The following is a 27428-nucleotide window of genomic DNA, read 5'->3' as shown; positions in this document are numbered from 1 at the left end:
CTCTCTCTACTTCTCCCTCCTTCTCTTTCTCTCCCCCTCTCTCTCTCCCTCCTAAGCCCACAGCCCCACGGCCAAGAGACATGGATTCAAGGCGAGGAAGAAGAAGAGGGCTTGCTGAGTTTCAGAAACATTAAGTACTCCCCAGAGAAACTCTCTCACACCCGCTCACACACGCACACGGTATTGGTTCTGGCTTCTCTTTGTATCGGATCGCCAGGCTCCATTCTGTTTGGCCTCAGTGCCAATGACTGCCGACATACTGTCATATGTGCACATGCTGTGTATTCCCTGTCTGTCTGTTTCTTTCTCATCACTTGAAACACGACAGGCAGCCACTTCCCATTCAACAAACTCCATTCTTGTGTTTTCTGCCCAGCCCAGGGGTGTCAAACTCATTTTAGTGAAGGGGCCACATGCTGCCCATTCTGATCTCAAGTGGGCCGCACCAGTAATATATATATATATATATATATATATATATATATATATATATATATATATATATATATATATATATATATTCTTCTGTTGGACTGGACCCCCTGGCGGGCCGGATCCGGCTCACGGCCGTATGTTTGACACCCCTGGCTTAAAAGTAGCAAAAAACACATTGGGCTGCACTTGCTCTTTAAAGTATTCAAGGCTCTTTTCTCAGTAACAAACTGACATAAAGTTCATAGACAAATTAATTATCCAAGAAAATTCAACGTCTTTCTGGTCCAGCCTGTGGGGCTGAGGACTAAAGAGTTCAACTAGTTATACAAAGTTCAACACACAGTGAGTGGAGGAAAGACCTCTATGCCAGCTATTCTGAGACAATTAATTCAACCCGTCTCCTCGTCTCCACGGACCCCTGACTACCAAGGCCAGTCGGGGGAAGGACAGACACAGAGAGATGACGTGTGTCACGGCGGATGTGCTCGTGCACACACATATGAATATGTGTCTGTGTGTGTCGTTACGACACATGAACACACATTCGGAGGGACTCTTCTGTGCGTAAGGCCTGCATGCGTGCATATATGTATGTCGTCAGCGGTGTTGGGCACACACACACACACACACACACACGCACACACACACGCACACCTGTCCAGGAGAGTCATATTCTCCCCTAATGGCACCACGGGGACCCAAGACATTAGCATATTAAAAGGTGACATTTCACAGTGTGTGAGTCTTGCAGTAGAGTGCAGCAGGATCACTCTGACAGTCTGACAGCCGCACAGGCAGGTCGGAGAACAGACACAGAAGACTGGTGTGCAACACAATGGGAGTATGGGAAAGTAACTGGATTTCAGAAAACACCCGTCCAGCCACTGTAGCGGACCACTGTTTTGTTTAGTGTGTCCCAAAACTGGAGGGAACTTTACAAGTGACCTCACCGACATTGTGGTCTAATGGCTCATGCCTCATCATTTATTACACATGGGTGAAAAGTACATTGACACCAAGGTTTGGAATTATAATTGAGGCTGGTGCTTTTTACTGAGGGCAATGATTAAAGCAATACACACACCGGACATGAGCACACAGAAATGCTGACACAAAAACCGTAGAAAAAGAGATCCAAAGTATGGACTTTTATCTGCATTATATGGGGATGACATACTCACACACGCACACGCACACACACACACACACACACACACACGCACACACCTGAGTTTGGCATCCATTCCCAAACTTAAAAGACAAACAAAACATTCAAAGCGTCTCTTTTAGGAGGAACTCCTTGTATCCACATAATTCAATCCCTAATGGCACATACATGCCCACACGCACGCACGCACGCACGCACGCACGCACGCACGCACGCACGCACGCACGCACGCACGCACGCACGCAGGCACGCACGCACGCACGCACCAGGGGCCAGCAGTGAGAGAATAGTGACAATGGGCGAGTTCAGTAATTGGCTCTGAAATGCAGCTTCAGCAAAAGCCTTGTCAGTGTTTGGCATCTGTTACTTTCATGTTCCTCTGCAGGACAGCACACTCTGAAACACCTGGGTTGGGACATTATTCCACAACTGTCCTCTCCGCTGTCACATGTTAGAATGGTTCCAGCACCTACTGCTACAACTAATAATACTTCTGTCAGTGCTGAGGCAACCGAAACGACCCGTCTTTCCCTCATGAAAATATTAGACTGCATGTTGAGCCAAATAGAACGAGATAAAAAAGAAAGCGACTTCGGGTAGCAAGACGAGTGAGTGAGAAAAAGTCGCGGCGGCACTGACACAGCAAGAAGCTGATTAATACCAGATTCTTTATCAAACAGTAATATTCGAGCACAGAGAGCTTTTAAGTCTAACGATGCTGCCACAAAAGTGATGCAAAGCGGAAGGGTTTTTCATTTGCAGAAAACCTGCAGTGGGAGACAAAAAACATCCGATTCCTACTTTCCTGCTTATAAGCAAACAATTAGAGTAGGCGCTCCTCTCTGCGTGTGTCCTGCGAAAGATGATTTTCAGGTTGTAGCCTCTTGTTGTCCTCCATTTCCCAGCTCTCTTTGCTTTCCTTACATCTATTCCATCAACACAAGGGCCAATTTTGTAGCACGCCAATTTTGCGTGGGCATTGAATAGAGCTGCCCAGCAGGAGCCCTGGGACATAATAACAAAAAAAATCCCCACTGAATTCTTCAAAACAAGATTGTGTGGGAACAGCGACATTATAAATATGATTGTTTCACCCAGAGAATTTTAGAGCATTTTGGAGTGAAGGGAAAGTAATTGTAGTTGCAGAACACCCCTTTATTGTTTCCTTACCCCAAGTTCTCTTGGAGGCAATGACTCCTGGCGGGGGAGCTAAACAGCTGACTGCTTGAGTTCAACATCCGAGAAGAATGGAAATCAGCTGCTTCAAAAGACACACTAAGTCAGCTTGTGATTCCACTCTCCATGAGGATGATTATGGTATAAATCCCTCATATTTAAACGGTTTTGCAAGATCGTTCATTGATTTATGAAAAAATTTCAAGCCCACACGAGCGGTCCAACCATTTGAGTTTTTGAAATGTCAGCTGGCAGTCTGCCCGGATATTATGTGTGGAAGAAGTGGCTCTTTTAGAGACATTACTATCAGTTACAGTAACCCTTAGTGTTGCTTCAGAGAGAGAGAGGCCTGATGTTAATCAAAGAGGACACTGTTGTTGGAAATTAGACAAACAACACGTCTCTCCTCTTGACAAACTAACAGGTCAACTAACTACAAATAAATGACATGCCTTATTCACATACGTGTAGATTACATGGAAATATTTAAGTGAACCAAAAAACGCAGAAACAATCTTCCGAAGTGGAGACAAAAGGGTTAGCAGTAAAAGTTAACGATTTTGAACAATTATAAACCCGGAAGACACTAGAAGAACTAAAAGCTGTAAACTTACCTTCATTAGTACTGACTCACTGAGTTTCTCCCGGTTGACAATCTTTATGGCGACTTTCTGGCATGTTACACAGTGGATCCCCAACTTCACCAACCCTGCAAAAACAAAAACAAAAAGCTCACTTAGTTAAGTCAAATAGGCCAATCACTTCTTCAATGTCCATACTGATTGATAACTAGAGCAACTGATTCACAATGATGTACTCAACTGTATTTACGTACGTCCTTTATAAAAAAGAACATTTAAAATACACTTGAATTAAAGCAATGTGTGAAGTTGTTGTTTTTTGGCTGACCACTAATGTGCATTGACCGGACTTATATAATGGAAATGTACAGGAGGCTGATAATGATTTTTGAAGTGTAGACAATTCTTCTCAGAAACTGCCCTCTGGGGTTTATTTAAGTCGTAAGGGGAGTATGGGAATTGGCCATTTGTGTTATTGATTCCTATAATGCACTAAACTGCTGTGAAGCAGTTGCGTTAGCTCAAACAGACAATAAAAGGTGACGGAAACAAACGGAGTCAAAGGTCAGTTGTTGAATGGGACTTATTATTGACCATGGCTTGAAACTCACAATAATGAAGCAACAAGGCAGGAAAAAAAAAGTCGGAGAGCAAATCCAGAAGAAATCACAGAAGAAAGCGTTGCCCTTTACTTCACAAAACATCGATGGATGGGTGAGATGTGTGTTTGATACGCCGTACCACTCAGCTCGCTTGGAATTCAAACACAAACTTTTAGAAATGGCATCAGTGTCAAAATCAAAACCTTAGCGTTATAAATAAAGTGGTGTGTTTTTGTGTATTTGAAAAAAAGGGAGCCATGACAACATCACCAATCCATTTTCTGCCAGGGACCACAGAGTTGCACACACATTAGAACATAGATTACTTACAAACTGAAAACAACACACAACCGAACACAAACAAATGCCGGCTCTCTATTATTGATTTCCCCAACGGCTCCGTGGTGCTGCGGGTATTTGGAGACGACGGAGGATGAGTTTAAACTATACAACATTTGAGCTCTCTAATGGTAATGGAATCATTTGAAGGCTTTGATATCTTGCTACTTTTGTTATGGAAAAGATGAAGATGGCGGGATTAAGTTGTTAAGTATTACTCCTGAAGTAAAAATAAAGGATATGATGCAGTTAGTGAAAGTAGCATGTCGATGCAGGGAAGTAATGTCCTGCATCAAACTGGCTGCACCAGGCTTCCAGCTCGCTCTCACACCATCGCTTACACAGTTTCATTTCAATATGAATCAGCAGAAGAGGAGAGTCAATGGGCTGTGAAGAGGCGGGGTAACATAGGAATGCAGAAACAAAGTCTTCCGACACCACAGAAACGACAGAGGATCGAGAAGTCGACATGGCGAATTAATAGAAAAGTGCAAAGATGAAGGGTAAAAGTGGAAAGATTGAGAATCAGTGTTAGCACATTATTGAAATGACAGGCTGGAGATAATTAAGCAATAATGGAGAGCGTTGCGTGGGCGTGAGGTTCTGGCTTGGGAGATGAGGGGCCGCGGGGGCCGTGAGTGGAGACACATGGAAGAGAGGAGGCGTGAGAGAGAGAGAGAGAGAGAGAGAGAGAGAGAGAGAGAGAGAGAGAGAGAGAGAGAGAGAGAGAGAGAGAGAGAGAATGTCAGAGAGCAGGAAAGAAAAATAGGAAGGAAGCAGAAGATAAAGAGAAAGATAAAAGATGTAGAGAGATTTAGAAAAGGGGATGTAGCGGTTGAGCAGGAGGGGGAACGACAAAACCATTAGCCTTGTGATGGTAATCATATGTTAATGGCTGCTGTAGAGAAGCTCATAAGTCATGATAAACGCATTAAAGAGAAAATATCTGCCTGCAAATACGTGAGAAGTTAACTGGATTACTTGACTCTCCATCCGTCTTCCTCCAATGCCTATGTTTTCGTTAGCGGAGGGTGCATTAGCAAGAGGGAAATATGCACGGGAAGACAGCACATTATGATTTTACAACCACTTTGTGTGCGGATTAAAATGAACTCACACAAGGAAGTTCAGTACATAATACAAACAGGCATGAGACATATGCCTCGTTTAAGCCTTGCATAATAATCATGACTTCAAACAAAAATAGAACTTATTGTCACGGCCAAACACATTGCATTTTTAAGATAAATGTGACATGTTTACTTGTCACTGGTGGTGAAACAATAGCAAGCAAACTAGGAGCCTCCTTAAAAAAACTGAAACAATATTTCTCGCTAACTTCAGACCCACCTGAGGAATATCAGACAAGAGGAGTGTTGATATCCTGTACCATGTCTTTAAAATTGAAAGTTTCAATCAGACCTGCCAACATGTGAGGCTACTCAGTGCAACTCTCAAGTAAAACATACTCAGAATATCACTCAGAATATCCCTTTTCAGCAAGTTCTCTACCAAACCTTATTGCAATTTAAGCATTTGTCTTTGAGACGCTCCACTTAAGGCTCCACATGTCAATCTGATGATGGTGCTCAAGGTGAATCACCAAAGGCAGAAGGATTCATCCTCTGGAAGACCTGTGCCACATTTGAGCTGAGATATTTCAGTCTGTCCAGTGTTGGACCGACGGACAATACCCCTAGAGTCTGCAGGCATTTTGAGGGGGTGATGCCATCCTCCTTGTTAGCAGAATGACCAAAATGCACGCTCCCTTGTTAACCTGTCACCATTCAGTCCATTCATTATCCTACCAGAGATACAGCAGGGACAGAAGGATTGTTTCGTTGAAGATGTTGGTCTAGCCTGCCTGACCCATTGATCCTTTCTCTCACTGAGGATTGTGGAAGTTAAGTTTTATGGCCGACCATGGTTCTGAAATATCAGTATTGATAAATCCATGGCGCTGTCCGAGGTCCTGAACTAGCGGACAGAGTTGTAATTGTAACTTTGCTCTTCTGTCAGTCTCATCGAGGATCTATAATGTAATATCATCTCAACTATATAGCAGTGTATTGAAACATAAACTAAGAAAGAACTTCACTAAGAAATTCACTACTGCCTTTATAGAAATTGTTGTCTTTTATATCAAAATTATGCATATATATTTCCAGAAATAGTATCTAAGAAATGCTAGAGCATGTCATTGTGTGTGCATTCAACATCCAACGCACAGTACAGTTTTCAATCTAGAATAGAATACAACTATGATTGAAACAAATAATTAAATACAAATGCTTTTGGATTGCTCAACAAAATAAAATGTAGTTTGAAGCACAGGACTGTGGATACAAAGATAGGCGGTTGAAATCTTGGCTGTTAAGCTGCCGTTTCAGCTGCACAGAGCATTTTACAACGCCCTCAGAGCATTTCAGAAATTATTAACCACCACCAGCACCTCTAAAATAAATCCCCAAATGATATCCTCATGGTTTATACTTAATGATCCCCTGCTAATGTCCAACTCCAACATCATCGTTCAACAGGAAATGCACATTAATTTCACAGTGAATTATCTCAAGTATGTTGCATTATGTAATTAACCTCTTCCTCTCCATGAACACAAATCAACCCTGCTTTCCCTTCTCTCCAATGTCCTGCAACGACAGTGATCGTCTGATACTCCCTGTGTCCCTTTCACCTGTCTGTGACCAAACCCCAGAGGAAACTCTCTAAGCTCTGGGTGAACATGCTGAGCTGGATCTGGAATGGCAGGGCTGGGGGAGGCGTGTCCAGGAGATGCCCTGGAAGACACCGGGGTTTTGTCTGGATCTGGCTGGGCTCAGCAGGTAGACTGCCTTTGAACATAGCTTCTGTTGTAAGGCTCTGACTGAGAGCACAAAGGATCACAGCCTCACGGGGCGTTGGGGGGTTATGGAGAAGATTGCCGCTGCGATTGCCCATGCACTATTGTGTGTAAGCATATTATGGATTACATTTTAATTTGTTCTCTTGTACTGGAAAATAAAACAACTATAAAAACAATTAGTTCAAAAGTTTACAGAAATGCAACGGGTGTACAGATGGTATCGTTATCAATCTAAAGCTGATCTGTAGAGACAACACTGTGTTGAGAGTGTCACGTGTAATCTGTTAACTGGACCAGAGAGACACAGGCGGACTGGCATTGTCGCACACTGTTCACTTCTATACTTTTCATTAACTCACATATGGACAAAAGTAGGCTGTGCAGCCGAGTTTGCAATGCCACTGAATCAGCAAGTGCATCGATCCCTCCTCTCCTCCGCCATCCTCCCCAATCAATAGCATCAAAAGCTCTCGCCTTCACAACAGTGTCAGAATAATGACACCAGCCAGGGACTTATGGGCTGCAGAGGCCACCATCGACTGACCCGAGGCCTCCATCCTGACTCTGCTCTCTTTACTTTCCATACTGCTCTGTGATTAATGATCTGATGCGGAGGGACCGCTCCAGGAAGACACAGAAGGAGAACTTTGGTCCATGGCTCAGTGAGCTCAGTGAGCTGAGTAGCGCACTGTGCTGGGAGCGGCCGCATTGCTTCAGAGACGCGGTTCAATCATTCCCCCGCGGCTTTGGCAAATCAGGGATGAATAGTAAAACGTCCAACTGAAAATTTTTCATTGCGTCTGCATAGCCGGTCCTTTAGGAGAAGCAGGCTAGAGAACTGAGGGAGAGGAGTAAGGACTCAAAGTAAGAAAAAGAAGAAACAACGAAACACAAGGAGGGAAAAATGAAACAAAAATCCACTGACAACCATAACCATTTAGTAACTCATCAAGCGTGAAAACAATTATAGGAACTGACGTGTCCAAACCTTTTGAATGAATCAACTTTATGCCAAAGATTTTGAAAATAAGTGCTTGACACATTTACAGGTGCCATATAGTCCATGAGAATTAGTGGCTGAACGCTATCGCCCAACTCACACATAAGCTAAGAAACAAATAGAGTGGTGCTTAGTCAAGAAAGTGCACTTGTCACTATTTCATCTTGTTAATAACATGCGTCTTGTGAAAGATACAAAACTATATTGCATTTTGTTTTAATGAGGTTCGGAATACTTTAAAGTGAGAGCTGTACACTTTACTTAAATCATTTGACATGCAATGGGAGTTCCCAGTGGGCCATCGTCGGCATGTTTATGTTTGGCTTCCTCTGCCTTCCCGTAAAGCTGTTTAGCTTGGCAGAGCAGTCAGGGAAAAAACCCATTCCTGAGTGTGAGAAAACTTAAACTCCATCTGTGTTCACTTGTGAGAGCTCTTCCTGTTCCAGTTTGAAAAGCGTGCCGATCAGTGGTCGATTTATCATCTGGCAGTGCTGGGACATCCACACAGGAGCAGGAGAGGACCCCGACTGTGAGCCCGATTTCCTCTGCCAACAAACTGAGACACCGAGAGGCAGCGAAGGAGAGCTTGGGAGAAAGGACAGGAACACCTCGGAGAGGCTCTTCATGATGTCCACCTTCTAAACACACACAGACCCACACAAAGTTTTCAGCGTCATCCTCCCCACAGCACTACCATGCGGTTAAAGATCAATCACTGGATAGCTTCATTTCCATCTGGAAGTGACTACGAGGAGAGAAGGGTGAAAAAGAGACGTCTCCTCTCGCACACCTCTCTCACTTTCAAACTTGATCTTTCAGAAGCCCTAAGCCAATGCCAGCAGATGGTAGTAGCTTATGCTGGCTTAGCTTTCTCTCCCTGAGGCGCTGGCTCTGAGAAGCTCGTTGCCCTTAGGCACAGATCTGTGAGCTGCTTTCCACTCCTCCTCTCTAACCCTGAATGCTCTACGTGGGAGCTACAGCTCTGCACTGGGATCAGTGTTTGAAAGGAAACACAATGTGTTACCAGGGGCTTATTCCTCCAGCTCCTCCTGGCCATATGGAAAGCCCCTGTAGCAGGGCGTGGGAATCCCCTCCACCAGGGCAAAGGGCAGGAGCTGAAGACCTACTGTACCATCAACCACCACAGCTTTGAGTATTGTCTTGCTCTTTTGCTGTACTTCACATAAATACAGTGGCACACAAACTATTCAGACGTATGTGATTTGTGACTAGAATAGAAGACATTATATTTAGTTGATATGTTCTGGAGTTGAAAAAGTGACAAGCACAAATGGTTGTGACAAACGTATGCCGTCATATAGTCCGTGTGCAATTAATAGAAGAGAAATGTTGTGCCTACCTTCAGCAATAGCTCTATTTACCAAAAGAATGGCAAAAAAAAGAAAGAAACCCAGCAACTGTTTTCACGCCTGGATACAAATATATTACCAAAATAAATAAGAACATGAATTAATAAAACATTTACGATGTTTGTTTATTGCTTTACTTCAAGCACTGGACTGAAGATATGCAGACGTAAAACACAGTGAGTCTTTGGCAATTGTTTTGTTATCCAGTCACTTTACTTTCTGCCAAACGTTGCCCTCGTTCCTACTCCATCCATCAGTGTTCTCTGACTCATTTATCACCTATTCCCTCGACTCATCCAATCATCGAGACAGAAAAAAAAAAGAAAAAAGAGAGGAACTATAGCAGCAGAAAGTTGTTGAGTCACCCTGTGCATGAAGGAGACAACATGTCGAAGATCAGACAATGCTCACTCGCTACTCGATGAATGCACTCTCCGCCTCTGTCTCTCTCCCACCGCTTCTTTCCTCACTCTTCATTCACAAAATCTCTTTCCCTCCTCCTTTTCTCCACCTCCTCTTTCACACTTTTTGCATTTTTAGTCAGCCGTGACGTGAGTCAGCCCCGCCTGAATTCCCCTGCAACCCTCTAAACCCTCCCAGCCAAAGCAACAGCAACAACATCGGTAACAACCCAGACCAACGGAACAGCATCAAAAGAGGAAGAGCAGTTTAGCCCTGGAGTGCTGGAGTGAGGAGGGAGGCACACTGACGCATGCATACAGAAACACTGTTTATATGGCTGCCGCGAAATAAGACATTGGGTCAACAACTCCTTGCACAAAACAGGGATCTCTTGGTAAATACAGCAATATTGGTACTTTACTGACAAAAGATATGGGAGATAGTTTTTCTTTCAAGGGCAATATGGACATAGCAGGGAATAAATACCTTGCCTTGCTCAAAAGCACTTTAACCTGCAGCTAAAAGGGCATATTTCACTTGTACAATCTTGTATGCAATAAATGATTCCAAGTGATTTGACTTTTAAGCAATGAAAAATGCACTCAATTATTATTCCTGAATAATATAGATTCACAGCATTGCTTCTGGTTCAGATGGGATCAATTCCTCTCCATCTGAAAGCTCAATCTTTGCATGAAAACAGCTGAAATACAATTTACTCAGCACTGATACATAATCAGTACATGTGTCTGAGCAATCACACATACGGATACAAGAATTACAGACACATGTTTTCTGGCTGTTTGGGTAATAATGATGTGGGAAGCTAATTCCACATGCACAAACACATTATCATAATATACACCAACAAACACAAACAGAGTGAAATGTGGTGTACGGCAATGAAGTTCTCGGTGGCTTCAGGGCAATAATCTAATTTTGCACATGTTGAAACAAGAAGAAGAACAATTGAAAGCATCGGCAAACTGCAGCAACTACTGACGATCCACTTTGTTATCTAATAAGCTCTCTGATTGGCAGATCTTACAAAATCTCCACCCGTTTTCCGCATCCGCCTCATCAGAATGTAAATATATGCACAAATACGGCCTCAGAAGCTCATCACCTGCACAGTGGAAGATGCAAGCTTCAAACACTCTCTATTTGCCAGCAAGGCAAACACGTCTCATTGCCAGAGGTACCTAACGCGTGATTGCACAGCAGAAAATAGCTCAGAAAGTTCATGCTGCCATATGTTTTAAACTGTGCAAAAAGTTCCTGGATGTTGTTGACTTGATGGAAGCATATGGCACGCATACCGAATACGCTCATGATTGCCAAATAGCTACACTCTGGTTTATCTCGACTGAAGCCATCTTGCATTTGTGTATGTTAGACTGAATTCAGCTGTTGTAGATTTTCTGGATTTAACATGCAAATTCTATTTTGGAAAAAAAAAGTCAGAGGGAACTCTTTGGGCTGGGACTTTGCTTTTTTTGTGAAGAGGCAGTCTCCCCCATTAAGTTGATCAGAGGCAGCGATATCTCTTCTCTTCTGAATCTTACTGCCGAGACGTCGTCGGAGATACAAACTATTCCTCTGAATTCTGGCCTGATGTGACTGGAGTTCAGACCACAGAGCCGAGCGAGAGTGACACTGTCAGAGGAATGTCCTGGCCGAATCCCAAACGGGAGCATCAGAGCAAACATGAAGGATACTCGCCGGCCAGATGTGGGAGAGATGAGAGGAGGGATGCAAAGAACAAATTAAAAAGAAAAAAAAGTTGAGACAATGAGGCGAGTGACAGGGAGATGGGGAAATACTGATAATGATAGATAAATAGAGTGATGCTGGGAGAGACATATAGTCAAAATACAGAGAGAAAGTGGGGCCTAGGTAGGCGGGGCACGGAGACTAAGATCTATTTTTAATGCCTATGACTGGGGATCAGCAAAAGGAATGTATAATTACAGCCTCATGAATAATGCAAGTAGGCTTCTTTTAATTAGCCACACCAGGCCCAATGTGGCAACCGCAGCAGAAGGGACAAACACGTGCAGACACACACACCCAGCTATACATGCTTGTACACACAAACGGACATGTTGTCCACAGAAAATGCTCCTACCGGTGCGCATATGTGTGCCACTTTTAAAACATACGTGTGCGCATGTTAAACATGTACTCCCACAATCCTCGTGGGAGACGGGAGTCAAATAAAGTGGCGAAATGATGGGCTTGAGGATTGGTGCCTTGGTGATGATTCTCTGATAGGCTTCACAGTGAAAGGAGCCCCTCGACACCACTTAAAGAGCTGCACACTGTCTGCCTGTCGTATGTTAGATAACCCCCAATATAAAAGTATAAATTATTAAATATCTGACTGGATAATATTACAAAACTGTGCTATAACCATGGAAAATCATGCTGGCAGTGCTCTCTTTCTGTATCTTTCACACACAAATGCCAACACAAACCAGCACGAAAAATGCCATTTCTGGCATACAGGCCATGCAGAGACGCCAATTGTGTGGGCTACAAAAGACAGGGGAGAATAAATCTGATTCTAAGAAGCAATTAATCAAACCCTTCTCATCTACAATTCAGTTATTTCATTGATTGTGTTTGGGTTACCCATGTGACATTATCAAACATGGATCAAGCCAGAGAGGACTTCAGTGAGTCCTCATCAACCTGTCTTGATAAGCAGCTCTCTTCCGAATGGAGATTGAAATGGATGGTCGAAGCTCAACCAGGAAGAAGTTAACTAAACTCTGTCCACACATCAAGAGGAGGCAGGAAGCTGGATCCAAGTTGAAACTGCACATCAAGACACCGGCAGGATGTTATTTGGTTGTTATCTGGCAACTCGACTTCTCCCATCTTCAGAGCCTTAATTTGTAAGCTAATTTGTGGCTGGCAAAGACAGGCTTGAGTATGGGAGAGGATATTGGATGTAATTCGATGTCTCACTCCATCTTCGTTTGTTGATTTGAGTTTAATTGGCAATGAGGGTGCTGCGTTCCTGCTTTGGGGCCGGCGGGGGAGATGACGGCTTGAGCACACGGACCGAAAATGAGTCTTGATTTTCACCATGGACAGCAAGAAGCAGCCAAAACTTTACTTCACTCAGCTGAAGGAAAGCGCATCAAACAAAAATAGATAAAAAGCAAACTAAGATATATTTTCTGACTTATGCTACCGTAACCTCGAATTGGCTTGATAGAACTTTTTGACATTCAGCTCCATAAATAAGCTAAATTAATATCAAATAACAGCAGGAGGTATTGTCCAAGGTTACCACAAATCCCACTATAATGGTCAATTTGCACAAGGTTGTTGCTATGTGTAACAGTGTTTGGACAGAACAATCATCTATAGGGGAGGTGTGGGAGGAGAGAGGGGTGGGGGGCAAGCCTCCCGGTGTGACACACACAGATACTTCTCAAAAAGTCAACCGGTCAAAACATACTGGATTGGGGTTGTTTTTTCTTCCTCCTTCCTCAGACTTTTCACATTAATTCTCCACCATCGAGAACAAACGGCGCGCAGGAGAAAGGTCAAAGTGTCAAAGCTTCCCCATCAGTGTATCAGTAACACCTTAAGGCACTGAAACAACAAAGACAATACATGTGCATTTGTGGGTGAAAGAACTGCCTGGCAGAACAGCAAAGAAGATATTTACTCTCTTCCAATACTATAATGTGCAAGAAGCAAACATCCATGTTAGCTCCAGATCCAAACAATGACAATTATAATCACGTGCAGATAGCAAAGCAGAGGTTCTATCCCACTCTGACTCTATATTTAACCTCTATGCTTAATCCTGTTAATGTTATCATGTTAAACACATATTCTGCGAAGCACCATAACACAGTCATATAGACTCATTTACATATTATCTGAAAGGGACAAGACTATTCTTTTGCCGAACAATGAGTTCCATTTTTCTTTTCATCCGGTCCAACATGTATTCAGTAAGAAACCCCCTCTATGCTTCCACGCGCAAACCTTGCTTGCCCAAAGCATGACGATATATTGGGCCATGGGACATCCCAGAGCGAGAGGCTGCAGATGGAGGCGGAGAAAGCCTGTTGTGTTGCAGCATGAACTACACGGCGAGCTGAGGAATGTCATGGTGGGAGGATGCGTTGTTAATTACCCCGGCAGCCATTGGTGGGGCTGTTGACATCTCTCTCGAGGAGTGGGATAATTTGAGCGACTCTTCTGGATAAATCAATGCGTCAGCTGCAGCTAGCTCATTACCAAAGCCACCGCTGCATCTCAATGAGGCAACATGGGAATTTCTATTAGCAACCGAAAGCTCGATCACGCTCAGTCTCCCTCTTTTTTTTAATCTTTATTCTTCCCCAACTCAAGCTCGAGGGGAGTGGGGGGTTGGGTGATTGGGGAGGGGGGGGGGGGTGCAGAGATGGCTCTGCAGTTGCATCATGTCTTCCTACCCTAACAACAGTGGTTTTTGTGTGTGTCTGTGTGTATAGTTTGTTAGATAATTTCCAATTCTAAAAGACACAAGACAAAAAGAGTTTAAATAAGGCAAAGAAACTGGGCACTAACCCTGCCTGAATACTCCCGAGCTTATCAGTAATCATCCGTGACTTGTGTTTATGTGTGTGCGTATGCATGAGTAGTGCACATGTGTGTTCCAGTGAGTAACATCTAACTGCTGAATGGAAATCAAAGTGGTTTTGGAGACAAGCCAAGGCCCAGATTGCCTGCTTTCTCACAGACCAGGCTCACGTCACAGGGCTGGAACATTGCCTTGTACAAAAAGTGCAAATACACACGAACCGAACCCACACCCACGAAGACACACAGGGGCGTACTAAGAGAAAGTACACAAGGCAGAACAGCAAGGACTGACATGAGAGAGAGATGTCTAACAAAGCCCAGGGAAAACTCAGCCTGAATTGCAAAAAAAAAAAACATAAAGAGATCAAATTGGGGGAAAAGAGCAAGAGAGGAAAGGAAGTCTGAAAAATATGTTGACTGAAGACAGGACAGCGCAATTTAATAGAATAGTAAACTGAAAAGACAAAGGGAAAGATGGACAGAAAAAGAGGGAAAGAGTATTCCACCACCAGGGAAACAAAGAGAGCAGAGAGACATCTGTTCAACACGACTTCAGGGGGCTTTTACTCTAATGTCAGCCTGTCACCACACACAGGACCGCAGGAGTAGACACACGCTGAGAGCGCACACACACACACACACACACACACACACAGACACACACACACACACACACACACACACCCTATAGCATACACTGCCTCTCTTCCTTTCTCTCGTTCTCAACCTCCTCAATGAAATTCAGCTCACTTTAAAAGCAGCAGGACCAGGGGCGCTGCCTCATCCTCTCAGCTTCTCTCTTGATCTTTACTTGATCGTGCTTTTCAGATCTGATTGTGATAATAAGCTTTTGATAAGTGCCTTATGCTATATACATTGTTGTGGTAATTGAACAAAACTTTTAACCCCTTGAGCAGACAGATATTTTGATCGCTTTGTATATTAATTACCTGGAGTACCGTGTGACTCACCGGATGCAGACTGTAGGTACAAGCCGATCAATTGGCCGACCAGGGAGTAGTGCTGCAATCGTTCTATCATCAGTAAATGAATCAGCAATGCTTTTGATAACTGATCAATTGTTAAAGTTAAGGTGCTAAACAAGGTGGAAATATGAGAATAATGTATTTTTGCTTTTCTCTATTTTATGGCAAAAAGAACATCTTTGGGTTTTGTACTGTTGTTCAGCCAAATGACATGATTTTGAGACCGCATCCTTTTGGATATTTAAAAATTAAATGGAAAAATACTCATGAAATGAATCAATAATGGGAACACTTTTAAGATGCGGCCCAGAGTGACGTTGCCATGCCGCAAACATCAGCACACATAGTGGTAAGCACTATATGTTATTACATAAAGGCTTATATTATGAAACCAGAGCTGGGCAGCGTACCCTTAACATTGACCCATTAATTATGTGTGTAAAAATATCACATAACCAAAGAACAAATTACATTTAAGAAGCACCGAGAAAGAACAGCCTCTACAAAAAAATAAAAACAAGCCTCTTGCTGTACTACAGTATAAATCAATTAACATTGTATTATCTTCATTAGTTGCTTTGCTTTTTCAAAATGTCAGCAGCTTCTACGTGACACCTGAATGCAGCAGTCCGACGGCCGCCGTGATCTTTTAGAGACCCTCGATCGCGTTTATCTGGAAGGCCATCAGAGTGAAAATACTGCAGTCATTAAAATGATAATGATACAGTCAGAGCCGCTGACGACTTATTGATCAGGCACACGCGCGCGCACACACGCACACACACACAATCCCACACACCCAATGAGTAGGACTGCACGTGTGAGTTTGCCTGCAGTGCATATATATCATGTGTGTTTATGTGTATTGTCAATGCACACAAACACTGGACATGAGAATGCATGGATCACTCAAACACAGTCAATTTGCACGACTAAGTGATTAAATTACCAAACTCAGACCGTATCAACGCCCAGTGTCAGTGCACACAGCGATGACACATTATTCCTGTTTGCAGGGCTGATTTGATATATCATGTTAATGCTCATGAAGCTGTCACAGGAACCTTGCAGACATGTATCCCCAACGTGCTTATTACACGTTGTATATCACACGGACTTGGATGTGTGGCGCTGCATAACGGCGATGAATGAGTCTGTCACAACGGCATGATGCATGTTGCCTTTCTGTGATGGATGTGCCACATCACTTGACAATCAAAGACAGAAACACAGATTTGACGGAAGACCTCTCAGATGGCTTTTCACTTATCCTTCAAAAGGCAAGGGGCCGCCCTTTTCGCTTATGATAGGGGAAAAACTTAAGTTCAAGTAAACCAATTTCACTCCGACGCTTGTCCTTCACAGGCCCATCTCATTCTGATAAGATGCACTCTCCGTGTACGTCTGAGCGGCAACTGCCAATCAAGATGTCAGCGGTGCTGATGGACAATCCTCTCAGCCACTGATGACAGATGGAGAGGCTGGAGAGGGGCGGGTTGGGTTCATCTCAAGGGCTGTGCTTGCGAAGGGTTGCTATGGCGTTGCTATGGAGACAAGACGGAGGTAAAAGTGGTGTATGATGGACTTCGATGCGTGGCCTACGCCAGAAGTTAGAGGAAAGGGAGAAATGTGTGCGCTTAAGCGTGCCCTCTTGAGTTTGCATACATGCAAATAAGACACCTTTGTTCGCTCTAGCCTCCGTGTGTGTGCGCATGTGTGCGTCCCTGGCCTCTGCAGATAATGAGAAACACACACAGCAGTCAGAGCTTAACATTCAACCACTGTATGTGGAGAGTTCAGGACAAACACATTCAGACACACACACACACACACACACACACACACACACGCTAACACACACTCTGCCTGAAGCTGATGACGCAAATAGCCTTAACTCGGGCTTGGTGCAGCACTCAAGTGCAGATCGGGAGGGACAGCAAGGAAAGAGGGATGGAGAACAGAGAGAGAGAAGAGGAAAGATAGATTAAAGTCTGAGGAGTTGGCGCTGCATCTGTAGGTAAAATGCCAACTGTCTTCCAAGCACATACGTACACACTCTTGGTGGGCAAGGCCATTAGGGAAAGTGAGATAACCACTAATCTGCATGAGCATCATCTGTGACCCTATAAAGTCATGCCTCTCATAGTCTGAGAGAGATAAAATACACTGAGGGAGAAGGAAAATAAAGGATAAGGAGCAGTGGAGGAGATGGGGTGTTGGGTACCAGTACCAGCTCCAGCCAGTTAGGGGCTCCCTTTCACCTGCACTTTTGCCTGATTCCCCATCCACTCTATTTTCTTCCTCGTTTTCATTCACACTTCCCTCCTGGCTCTCCTCATATCTCTGCCAGAAAGATCCTTTACATTTGCTTTATAACTTTGTTTGTATTTGATGGCTTTCATCTACTCTCTCTTGTGATTCAGATTTTTTTTTTCTCCTTGCCCTTCTTTCCTATTGCTTTCAATCTCACCCCCATTCTGTCCTCTCTTTGTGATGGTCTCTTTTGCACGCAATCCTGTCCACTGGATTTGTTTTTACTGCAGTGACACACAGAAAAAGAGGAATACCCCAAAAAAACAAGACGGTCAAATAGAAAAAGGAGGAATGGGGGGTGAGATTGGATACACAACATGCTGATCAAATACATAACACACATGTGCTTCAGAAACCAACTGATCCGTAGCGTCACAGGGATGTTGACACTCATGAGAAGACAGTGGCATTGTTGCGAGGCAGGAGGAGGGAAAGGAGGGAAGAAGTAGAAGAAGAGGAAATAAAGGTTGATGGAGAGACAAGGGACAGAGAGAGCAAGGGAGATGGAGGTGAGGAGGAATGTGGTGTGTATACGAATGGTGGGCCCGTCGATTAGAGGACAGCGGCGTAAAAGAAACGGCACCCCCATTCCCCACCTCTGTAATGTCAGTAATTTCACATACCATCACCTCACTGCAGAGCCCTGCTCCACTCCATCTCACACACACACACACACACACACACACACACACACACACACACACACACACACACACACACACACACACACACACACACACACAGCTATAGCTTTATCCAATGAAGGGGAGCAACGGGAGAAAAGAATGACGCAGAAGAAGAGAGCGAGTGTGGAAACAAAATTGATTGGAGCCGCAGAAATAAGACGAGAATGGGAATAATGTATGTCGAAAAAGATGTGTCAAGAAAGAAGCTAGCGAGTAATGAAAGAAAAGAGATACATGCTGTTGACTTTATAGAAGTAGTGGCACATCTATAAGTTGGTTTATTGACACTCTTCCCCTTCATAGCGCTGTCTATCAATAGTAAATACCATGGCAATCATGTTAGGTGCCCAAGATGATGGACTGCCGAGCTCACAGTCAGTACAATACTTTTTTATGGCACCCAATTTCCCTTTCAGACTTCCAGAAATAAAGTGTTACCTGATTAGAGAGAAAAACTGAGAATAAATTGTTAACGTTACTATTCCATTTCAAACCCGTCTCACAGCAGGTGAACCGGCCTCTTTGGACACCAGTTTAGGATCGCTTGTTGTCATTATGACATCATTACATTCTTCAAACCGCTCCTCTTATTTGGGGGCGCGGGGAATGGAGCCGATTCCAGCTGAGATTGGGCGAATGCAGGGTTCGCCCAGGACAGGTCGCCAGTGTATCGCAGGGAACATGTAGAGACAGGCAACCGTTACATTTTTTAAGAGCCCCCAACTAACCGAAGCCGCATGTCTTTGGACTGTGGGAGGAAGCCGGAAAACCCAGAAGGAACCCACACTGCCAACGGAGAGAACGTGCTAACTCCACACAGGAGGACCCAAAACATCATTAAAATCTTTAATTCAAAACCATCTTTTATTAAATGTCCTGTTTACTCATTTTTTTAATCGCCATATATATATATATATATATATATATATATATATATATATATATATACACATATATATATATATATATATACATATATATATACATATATATATATATATATATATATATATATATATATATATACATATATATATATACACATATATATATATATGGGAACTACTCAGCAGAAATAAAATGATCTGAGAACAAGTTTGCCAATTATTTTTTATATATTTTTTAAAGAATAAGTGTGTGTACTTCTCAAGGCCTGATGTTTGGTTCAGCATCTGTTTAACAAAAACTTTTCAAAGATCGGTAACATATCACTAGGAGTGTGTATCTTACCTGGTAGACATTGAAAGCAGGACATCGAGATGTGGTGGATCCATCCAGGAAACAGAGGCAGGAAAGAAAGAAAGAGAATCAAAGTTAGTGACAAGGTACGGTAAAGTTAACAGAACAGAATATATTGGAGTCACAGCATTTCTTTATTCTCAAATGTATAACTGAGCAGATCCCATCGAATCACAAATGACAACAGTGATTAAGAAGGCATACATGTCAGCTTCAAAAAGTGAGTAAACTGGGTTTAGGGTGGATTTACACTGCATTACATCCCTGCCAATCACTGGACTTTGCTCTCAGCAGCAGTTGGAGCCCTCATCCCCTCTTAGTGTGTTCTTCTCTCTCTCTCGGTCTCTCTCTCTCTCGCTCTCCGATCACAGCTCTGACAATCCCTCATCCCCTACAAAGCAGCCCTCTCCTAAACACACAACCTCAAGCATGCACGAACACACACTCCAACTGACTTCCAAAATAAAAACCCGGCTGTTTACCAAGCCAGAGAATCCCGAACGGAATCACATTTTCCCTTTCAAAGGGTGTTTGAAGTTCCTGCACAGATGTTGCTGTCTCCTTTTTTTTATTTTTATATCATGTGAGAGATTTTCCTCTTGCTCTGTCCCCCACCTCGCTCAGCACAGTGTGACACTCTTTCACTTTTCCTCAACCTTCCCCAATCCCTCCATATCTGTCCCCATGATCACAGGAAGAAAGTTTTATCCGACGGAGAAGCATCTCTTAAAAAGTTGTTGGGGTAGTCTCAGTAGAGGGGAGAGGAGACGGAATCAGATGTTAAACCTGAAAGGCAGATGTTCAGGTATCATGCAAACGCCTGCATGCACACGCATGCATGCACACACACACACACACACACACACACACACACACACACACACACGACCAGCAAAGATCTGCTATATAATCAAACCAAGGGAAAAATTAATATCTCTCTCGGATTTTGTGCAATTTTGCTTCTGTACCCTGTCTTTTTTTACAGACTAGAGAGTAAATATCTAAAATATACATTTTGTATTTCAAAATATACCAAACGTTAAGCTAAGATATGTAATCCTTTAGAAGTCCCTCAGTGTAGAAATTACAGGATTACAGCAGCATTGCCCAGAAGTAAATAAATATAAAAATCAGTTTGGTCTCTTAACCTGAACCAGAACTCTTTATTTCAAAGCACTCACATAAAACTTTCCAGTCATTCTTATCTATATTCTGAAGGTTTTTTCAAAGTTTTTTTCCCTATGTATTATTCATAGCCTGATTTATATAACATTGTAATCCTAAAAATATTATTTTTTTATGACTGTATTTTCTGATTAATGAAGTGATGAAAAGATCCACGATTCCCTCTGTAAAAAACCTTTGATTCCAATATGTCAACAAAATTAATATAGTTTTCTTCTTTCTTTATCCAGTGTCTACATTTCTGATCTCGGCGTTTAAGCAAATTACTGCAGCACATATTTGTTAAGTTCAACAAGGAACTTTCCTTGAAGGAACTATACATTAAATTAAACCTAAATTGGACAGTAAACCGGTACCGGCGTCACATGGAGTCGCTGGTGAGTCTAAATGTAGTGGGTAATGATGCAGCCGATTTTTTAACGAATTGTAATGGTGCTACAGCTTCTGTAATAACCTGGAATTATTTACGGCAGAGGCCCCCGCCATGTCCACCTTAATCAACTCTCTTAAATGATATACGTTTCCCTCTCCTATAAAACCTATTTCACATGTGGAGGCTTTAAAAGCCAGACTGCAGGGCAACGAGGGCGATCGTGTCGGAAGGTTTACGACCTAAACAACTATCGGCCTCTCGAGCTGTCACGCTCTGGACTGTAGTACAACATCGGTCTACCCATAGGTTAACAGTGTAGTGTCACGCCGTTAAATTCAATTGTTTTTTTTTTTCTTTTACGACCTTTCCTATCTGTCCCCAAGGGCAGGCTGAAGAGGGGCTGTGAGGGATATCTGGAGAAACAGAGGGGAGATGAGTGAGAAATGCTGCACGTAGAGAAGGAAAGTGAAGGAGAGAAACGGGGAGGGAAGGTGATTCTCAGAAGGATGAGTGGAAGGAAGAAGTGGAGGAGAGAGGGAGAGGCAGAAATTAAAGAAGCCTTCCCAGCAGAGAGAAAAGAGAATCATTCAGCCCCCCACCAACAAGAGCGATGTGTGTTATGATTCTGAGTAAAAATGAGGCCAGCTTTGATTATGCCTCTCTCCTCTATTAAAATGGAGCTCTGCATCACACACATATAATATTCTGTGGAGCAATGCAGGAACGTGGGCCTGCTGCACAGCGCGGAGAAGAACAAAGGCTGTGGTTGAAAGCCTCCTACAGGAGCTAATTGCAATATTAGTGGTCCTGGCCGGGGGAAGAAGAGGAGAACAACACCACCGCTAATTAAAAGAAGAGAAGCGTTCTCTGATTGAACAGCGGGAGAGAGAGAGACGACGAAAGAGATAGAAGAGAAGAAAACAAAAGAGGCAAACGCACAGAGGACGGAAGAGAGGGAACAGAGCAGTGGGCGGAATCTTAACGGCGTCCGTGTGCTGCTGGTGAGCGTCTGAGCTCGCAGTGTGTTTTATATGCAGGCTACGTGTGTGTGTGTGTGTGTGTGTTCGTGTTAGAGTATAATCTAAATGAGTCTTGTATCTTTAGAGATTAATCCGACCCTGACTTCATACGTCACACTCTAATCCATCAGGGTAAAACAAGCAGGGCTCTGCAACTGGTTCCTGACAGCAACCAACCACTGACTTTGGATCTGATGTGAGCTGCTGTAACATTGTGGGACATAAACTATGAAAAGCCATGATTCACACTGATGTTAAACAATGTGGTTTGTTGCAATTATGTGTTCAATCAATATTAGCTGTTTAACACAATCCACAATAATTACAGTCATTAAAGTAAGTAAGTAAGTAAGTAAGTAAGTAAGTAAGTAAGTAAGTGTCTTAAGCCCCATTCAAACTACATTTATGTCTCTAGGCGAGGTCGGGTGATTGGTCAATGGTCAGTCATTTGAATCATAAGAAAATGTTTCCTCCTCCCAGTAATAATTACAACCACAATCACCTGCTGTGGTTCCACAAACTAGCTCGCTGGTCCACCTGTAATTTCAATTCCCTGAGCAGCGTCTTTTTTTCTATAGGAAGGGCCGGTAGTCCTTATGTTTTATTATTCTCATTAATCTTTTGTGGAAAGGATTTAAGTGACTTAGGTGTTTCTGGTAATATGGAGACAAACCAACACTAGAATATAGTCCTATTTAACCAATATGACTCAGTAGGTCCACTGCCTTTACTGCTGTAATGTTTGATTGGAAGAAGACAAACCCGATCTGGACCGCAAGTGTTTCAGACGTGTTTTTCACTTGCACGTCTCAGATAGCTCTCATTTTAATCTATGCAGTAGTCTGCGCCGGCTTTCTGCTAGTGTGCGTCTCAGCCCCATCTCACGGGTGTTACATCAACTTGTAGCTTTTTTTTTATTAAGGCTTCCAGTCTACTTACTCCACAGCGTGCGTGTAAACGTGAGGTTGATGCCCAATTAAAAGGCTCTGCGAGTCCAGCCCCTGAGCTTCGGCTGAGCAGCGTTAATGCAGTCAGCTGTGTGTGTAGTTCCATTAACCGTGAGCCAAATAAAACTATTCGAAACAATAAAACTAGACAAAGTGCTTTCCCTATAGATATACAGTCCATGGTTTCCCCCCACTGTGTCCGTGGCCGCAGAGCAGCAGACAGGGATCAGCGACGCACTCAGCTGCATTATCACCAGCAGCCCCTGTCGATTTGGGTCGATTAAGAGTAGTCAGACAGGAGTCACGAGGCGGTCAATGGCAATATAAAACAGGCAATAAAAGTTGCTTCGAGAGTAGTATGAGACACTGCAACCGCGAGAGGTCCTCGAGCATGCAGCCAGGAGCCAAAGTATTGAACGTGAGATTAGCCATGGACAGATGCAGAGGAGCACACTCACGCACAGATGCCTGCACACACTGAGCGATCGCTGGTGGAGATCAGAATTAAAAACATTGTGAGAGAAAGAGTCCTTAAAAACTCATCAAATGAGCTAGTGTAGTGTCAGCTACAGGTATTCCCTTTTGAGCACCGTTTTTCTCCGCCTATAATGGTTTATATTTCGGCACCATTATGCCTTAATCACTATTTGCTGTTCCTGTTTGCAATGCAATGAAACTGAACCCATCACCTATTGTTTGACGGAGATTTAATCTCTATAAACAGATATCTGTTGTTTTCTTTGTCTGATTATTTCTAACAGCAGGACTTGAATCTGCAGTGTGGAATTATTTCATTTACTCGCAGAATACGTAAGCTTTACACAGCAAATTGGGAACATTGATTATGCAAATACACAACTCTAATGAAAATGCCGACTCATGAACAGGTGACATTTATTAGGTTGAAGCGAACAACTCACAGCAAGTTGGCGCATTTTCGAGAGTTTGGTGAATCCGACCAGCAACACCATTAAGCAAGCCTCACTGAATGATGATGGTGGGATCCTCCCAGTCCGTCACTCACCACTGTCATACATGTTACTCTCGTCAATGCATAAAAAGACAGAGCTCCAAACTGTTAACACATTTGCGTGTGTGTGTGTGTGTGTGTGTGTGTGTGTGTGTGTGTGTGTGTGTGTGTTAGAGAGAGAGACAGTCTCACAGCAGCTTAGGTGATCAGTCTTTCATACAACAGCAGCACCAAATTAATTAATGAGTGGAAAACAGCTCTAATTGTTCGTTTCCTCTCTCTTTCTTTTCCTCTTCACTCTCCAATGAAGCCCTGTCCAGCCACCTGTTAGAGTGTAATCTTCTTTACTCACAGAAGCTGAAACTGGAGCGTGCTTGGATTCTGAAAGCGTTGCTGCCGCTTCCTCTGCTGTCCTCTTACTCTTTCCTGTGTGCGCTTTCCCCTTCGCCCTGTCTTCCCTTCTTCATGTCCTCACGTCCTATCTCCTCCAATCACCTTCAATTCCTCAATCACCCCTTCCTCTGAGCATGTGATCGTGCTCCTGCCTCCGAGCCATGGTGCGTGCAGTGGTGTGTTGTCATGAGGGGAGGACAGCGGCTGGCGCTTGTCCAGTTCTTATAATCAGACATGCTGTTACCCGAACAGACCCTCTAACATGGAACCACGTGGTGTAGGATTATAGGTGTATACTGTGCATACAGAAACACTGCGGTAAAAAACTGTTACTGGTATTTACTCACTAGTTACTATTTTGTATTGTTCCACGGTGATGCAATTTATAATACTCATCTATGCTTCTTTCTCCCTTTCTTTCTTTACGTAGTAAGAATTCAATATACAGAATATGGCTAATTGTTTTTCTATATTAAATTCAACATCAAGTGTTTTATAAAAATAACTATTATTATGCATAACACAGCTTATGCCCCAACAAAAAGAAATAGAAGAAGTATTTCAAAAATTGCTGTTGCACTGTAGAAGTAGCAGAGCAAACGTGTGGAGGGGTCGTACCAGATGTGTCCTGGTACATGAAGACCAATAATAGTAGTATGTTTGTGTGTAGCCTGCTGTGTATGTGTGCTCCCAGCTCTACTGCTGTGCCATCTGAGATGAGGCACCTGATCTGACTCACAAGTATCTGATTGGTTGAGAGTGGGGCTCAGGTGCATCCCACTGAACTGCAGAGAAGACCACAGGGACCAGGGATTCCCTGCTCCGCCAAACACACACACACACACACACGCACACACACACACACACACACACACACACACTTTTAAGGTAGAACCAGGCACAGGAGCTGTGTGTATAAATCAATCCCAGACAAAAAAGCACCTGCAGACCAAGCAACACACTCCCACTCAGCGTATGCCCCCTCTACACACACACACACACACACACACACACACACACACACACACACACACACACACACACACACACACACACACACACACACACACACACACACACACACACACACACACACACACACACACACACACACACACACACACGCACACACGCCAACCTTTCTTGAGTTTCATTTGAACGCTTGAGAGTAACTGAGCACAATAATGTGATGACTGATTGTTATTACAGCCGCAGATGCCCGACGTGTTTCTTCTTTTGTCAGAGCATTTGATTTATTGATAAAATTACCGACTATAGCTTTGAATGGTTAATCACTGTATCAGAAAGTTAACAATGTCAACTATAATTTCAGCTCTCAACAGCTCCTCAGACTCTTTTCTACTTGAAAGCTGGACAGAACCCCACTGGCATCTTTCTGTTGCTCTACTTCATTATGTTAAACCCACTCTCATTCAATGAGCTAATACCCATTCATACCTGCATCCAAAAGAGTGGAGGAAATATGGAAACATTGCACCTATCCGTACCGCGACCACTCACAAACACACACTACGACAATCCCTCCTCATTTATAATATTTCTTTGACCTCCAGCACTGGCTCTGCATTGGACAAAGTGGTTATTTTTCAATTTGAGATCCTTTCTTCTTCTGATTGGAGCTAATTTCCGGAAGCTCCAACGTGGTGACCTTGTCCAGCTTATCTTTTTATGCCCCCTACCTTCATTTTCCTCAACCTCCGCCTTGCTGCTATCTCTATCTATCTCTCAATTAGGTTTTTTTCTCAAGAAGAGAGAAAGTGTGCATGATCATGTTTCACGGGTAACGTGATAGCCAAATTTCTAAACACACTAGATTTCCCTGAACTCGGCCACCGTATAATATGCTCCCTGCTTAGAATCTGGGTTAATGCTTGATGGTCCTAACACTGAATTGATTTGTACAGGCAACATTATCTTCAGTGTTTATTCTCTGTATACTTCACGCTCAACGCTTTTTTCTCCAAGATGAGTTTCTCTTGTTTTCAGTGAGCCGAGACGAGTTTTTCTCAAACATGATTAGAAGAACTGACATCCAGATAACCTCGTGGAGACACAGCTTTTGAAACGAGCAGAAAAAGCCAGCCTCCACTGAACTTCAACTATACTAACGTAACAGGCGTTTCAGTGATTCAGTGGCTTCATCAGACATGCTCACATCACACAGCAAGGGAAGATTCTTTGACTTATCCAATAGAAAGTCTCGAGGCAGAAAAGGAGGTACACAAAGCAAATCAAAGCATAAACAGAAGGTTGCTGCGGTTTACCTATTTTTAGTGCAAGTAATGTTTCAAAAGGCATGTCTTTGCAATGCATTTTGACAGTGCAGGTCCACTTTTTTCTAGAGATGCATGGATGATTGTATGGATGCCACTTGCAGAAAATAAATTGTTATTTAAAATAAATCTGCAGTTTTTCTTCAACCCTTGTAGTCACTACTTCCTCCACTACAACAAACATCTTTGCTGATATCTTGATTTACATCACAATGGCACAATGACTGTGCTCGAGTCACAGCCTTCCAGCTTAAAAACTCAAATTAGGCTGCTATTTTCCCAATCGCACAGGGGTTGTGTGTGAATCTGAGCGTGTGTGTGTGTGTGTGTGTGAGGAAGTGTGTATGTCTATGCGTGACTAGGTCCATTAGGACTCTAAGTGCTGGGCTAATTGACGGTAATGAGTTCTTGTGCTGGGGGGCTGGTGAAGGGGGCTATGGGGCTCATGTTTGGCAGCTTCTCCAAAGACCACTCCACTAAAGGGCTTCATTAAC

At 43.2% G+C, this 27428-nt stretch overlaps 1 protein-coding gene across 7 annotated transcripts in view; it reads right to left on the bottom strand.

The window, feature by feature from the left end:
• brsk2a (BR serine/threonine kinase 2a) overlaps positions 1-27428 on the bottom strand; it is a 146690-nt gene that overhangs the window by 57313 nt on the left and 61949 nt on the right. For all 7 annotated transcript variants that reach the window (XM_068602786.1, XM_068602789.1, XM_068602787.1 and 4 more), the window contains one exon: positions 3394-3488. In XM_068602786.1, the coding sequence (XP_068458887.1) occupies positions 3394-3488 (95 nt within the window). The remainder of the gene's footprint in view (positions 1-3393; positions 3489-27428) is intronic.

This window comes from Clinocottus analis, unplaced genomic scaffold (assembly GCF_023055335.1).
Source record: "Clinocottus analis isolate CAN_PGR_092001 unplaced genomic scaffold, fCliAna1.0.p SCAF_6, whole genome shotgun sequence".
Taxonomy (NCBI): domain Eukaryota; kingdom Metazoa; phylum Chordata; class Actinopteri; order Perciformes; family Cottidae; genus Clinocottus; species Clinocottus analis.
The sequence above is the reverse complement of the archived record's forward strand: the minus strand, read 5'-3'. Positions and strand labels throughout refer to the sequence as shown.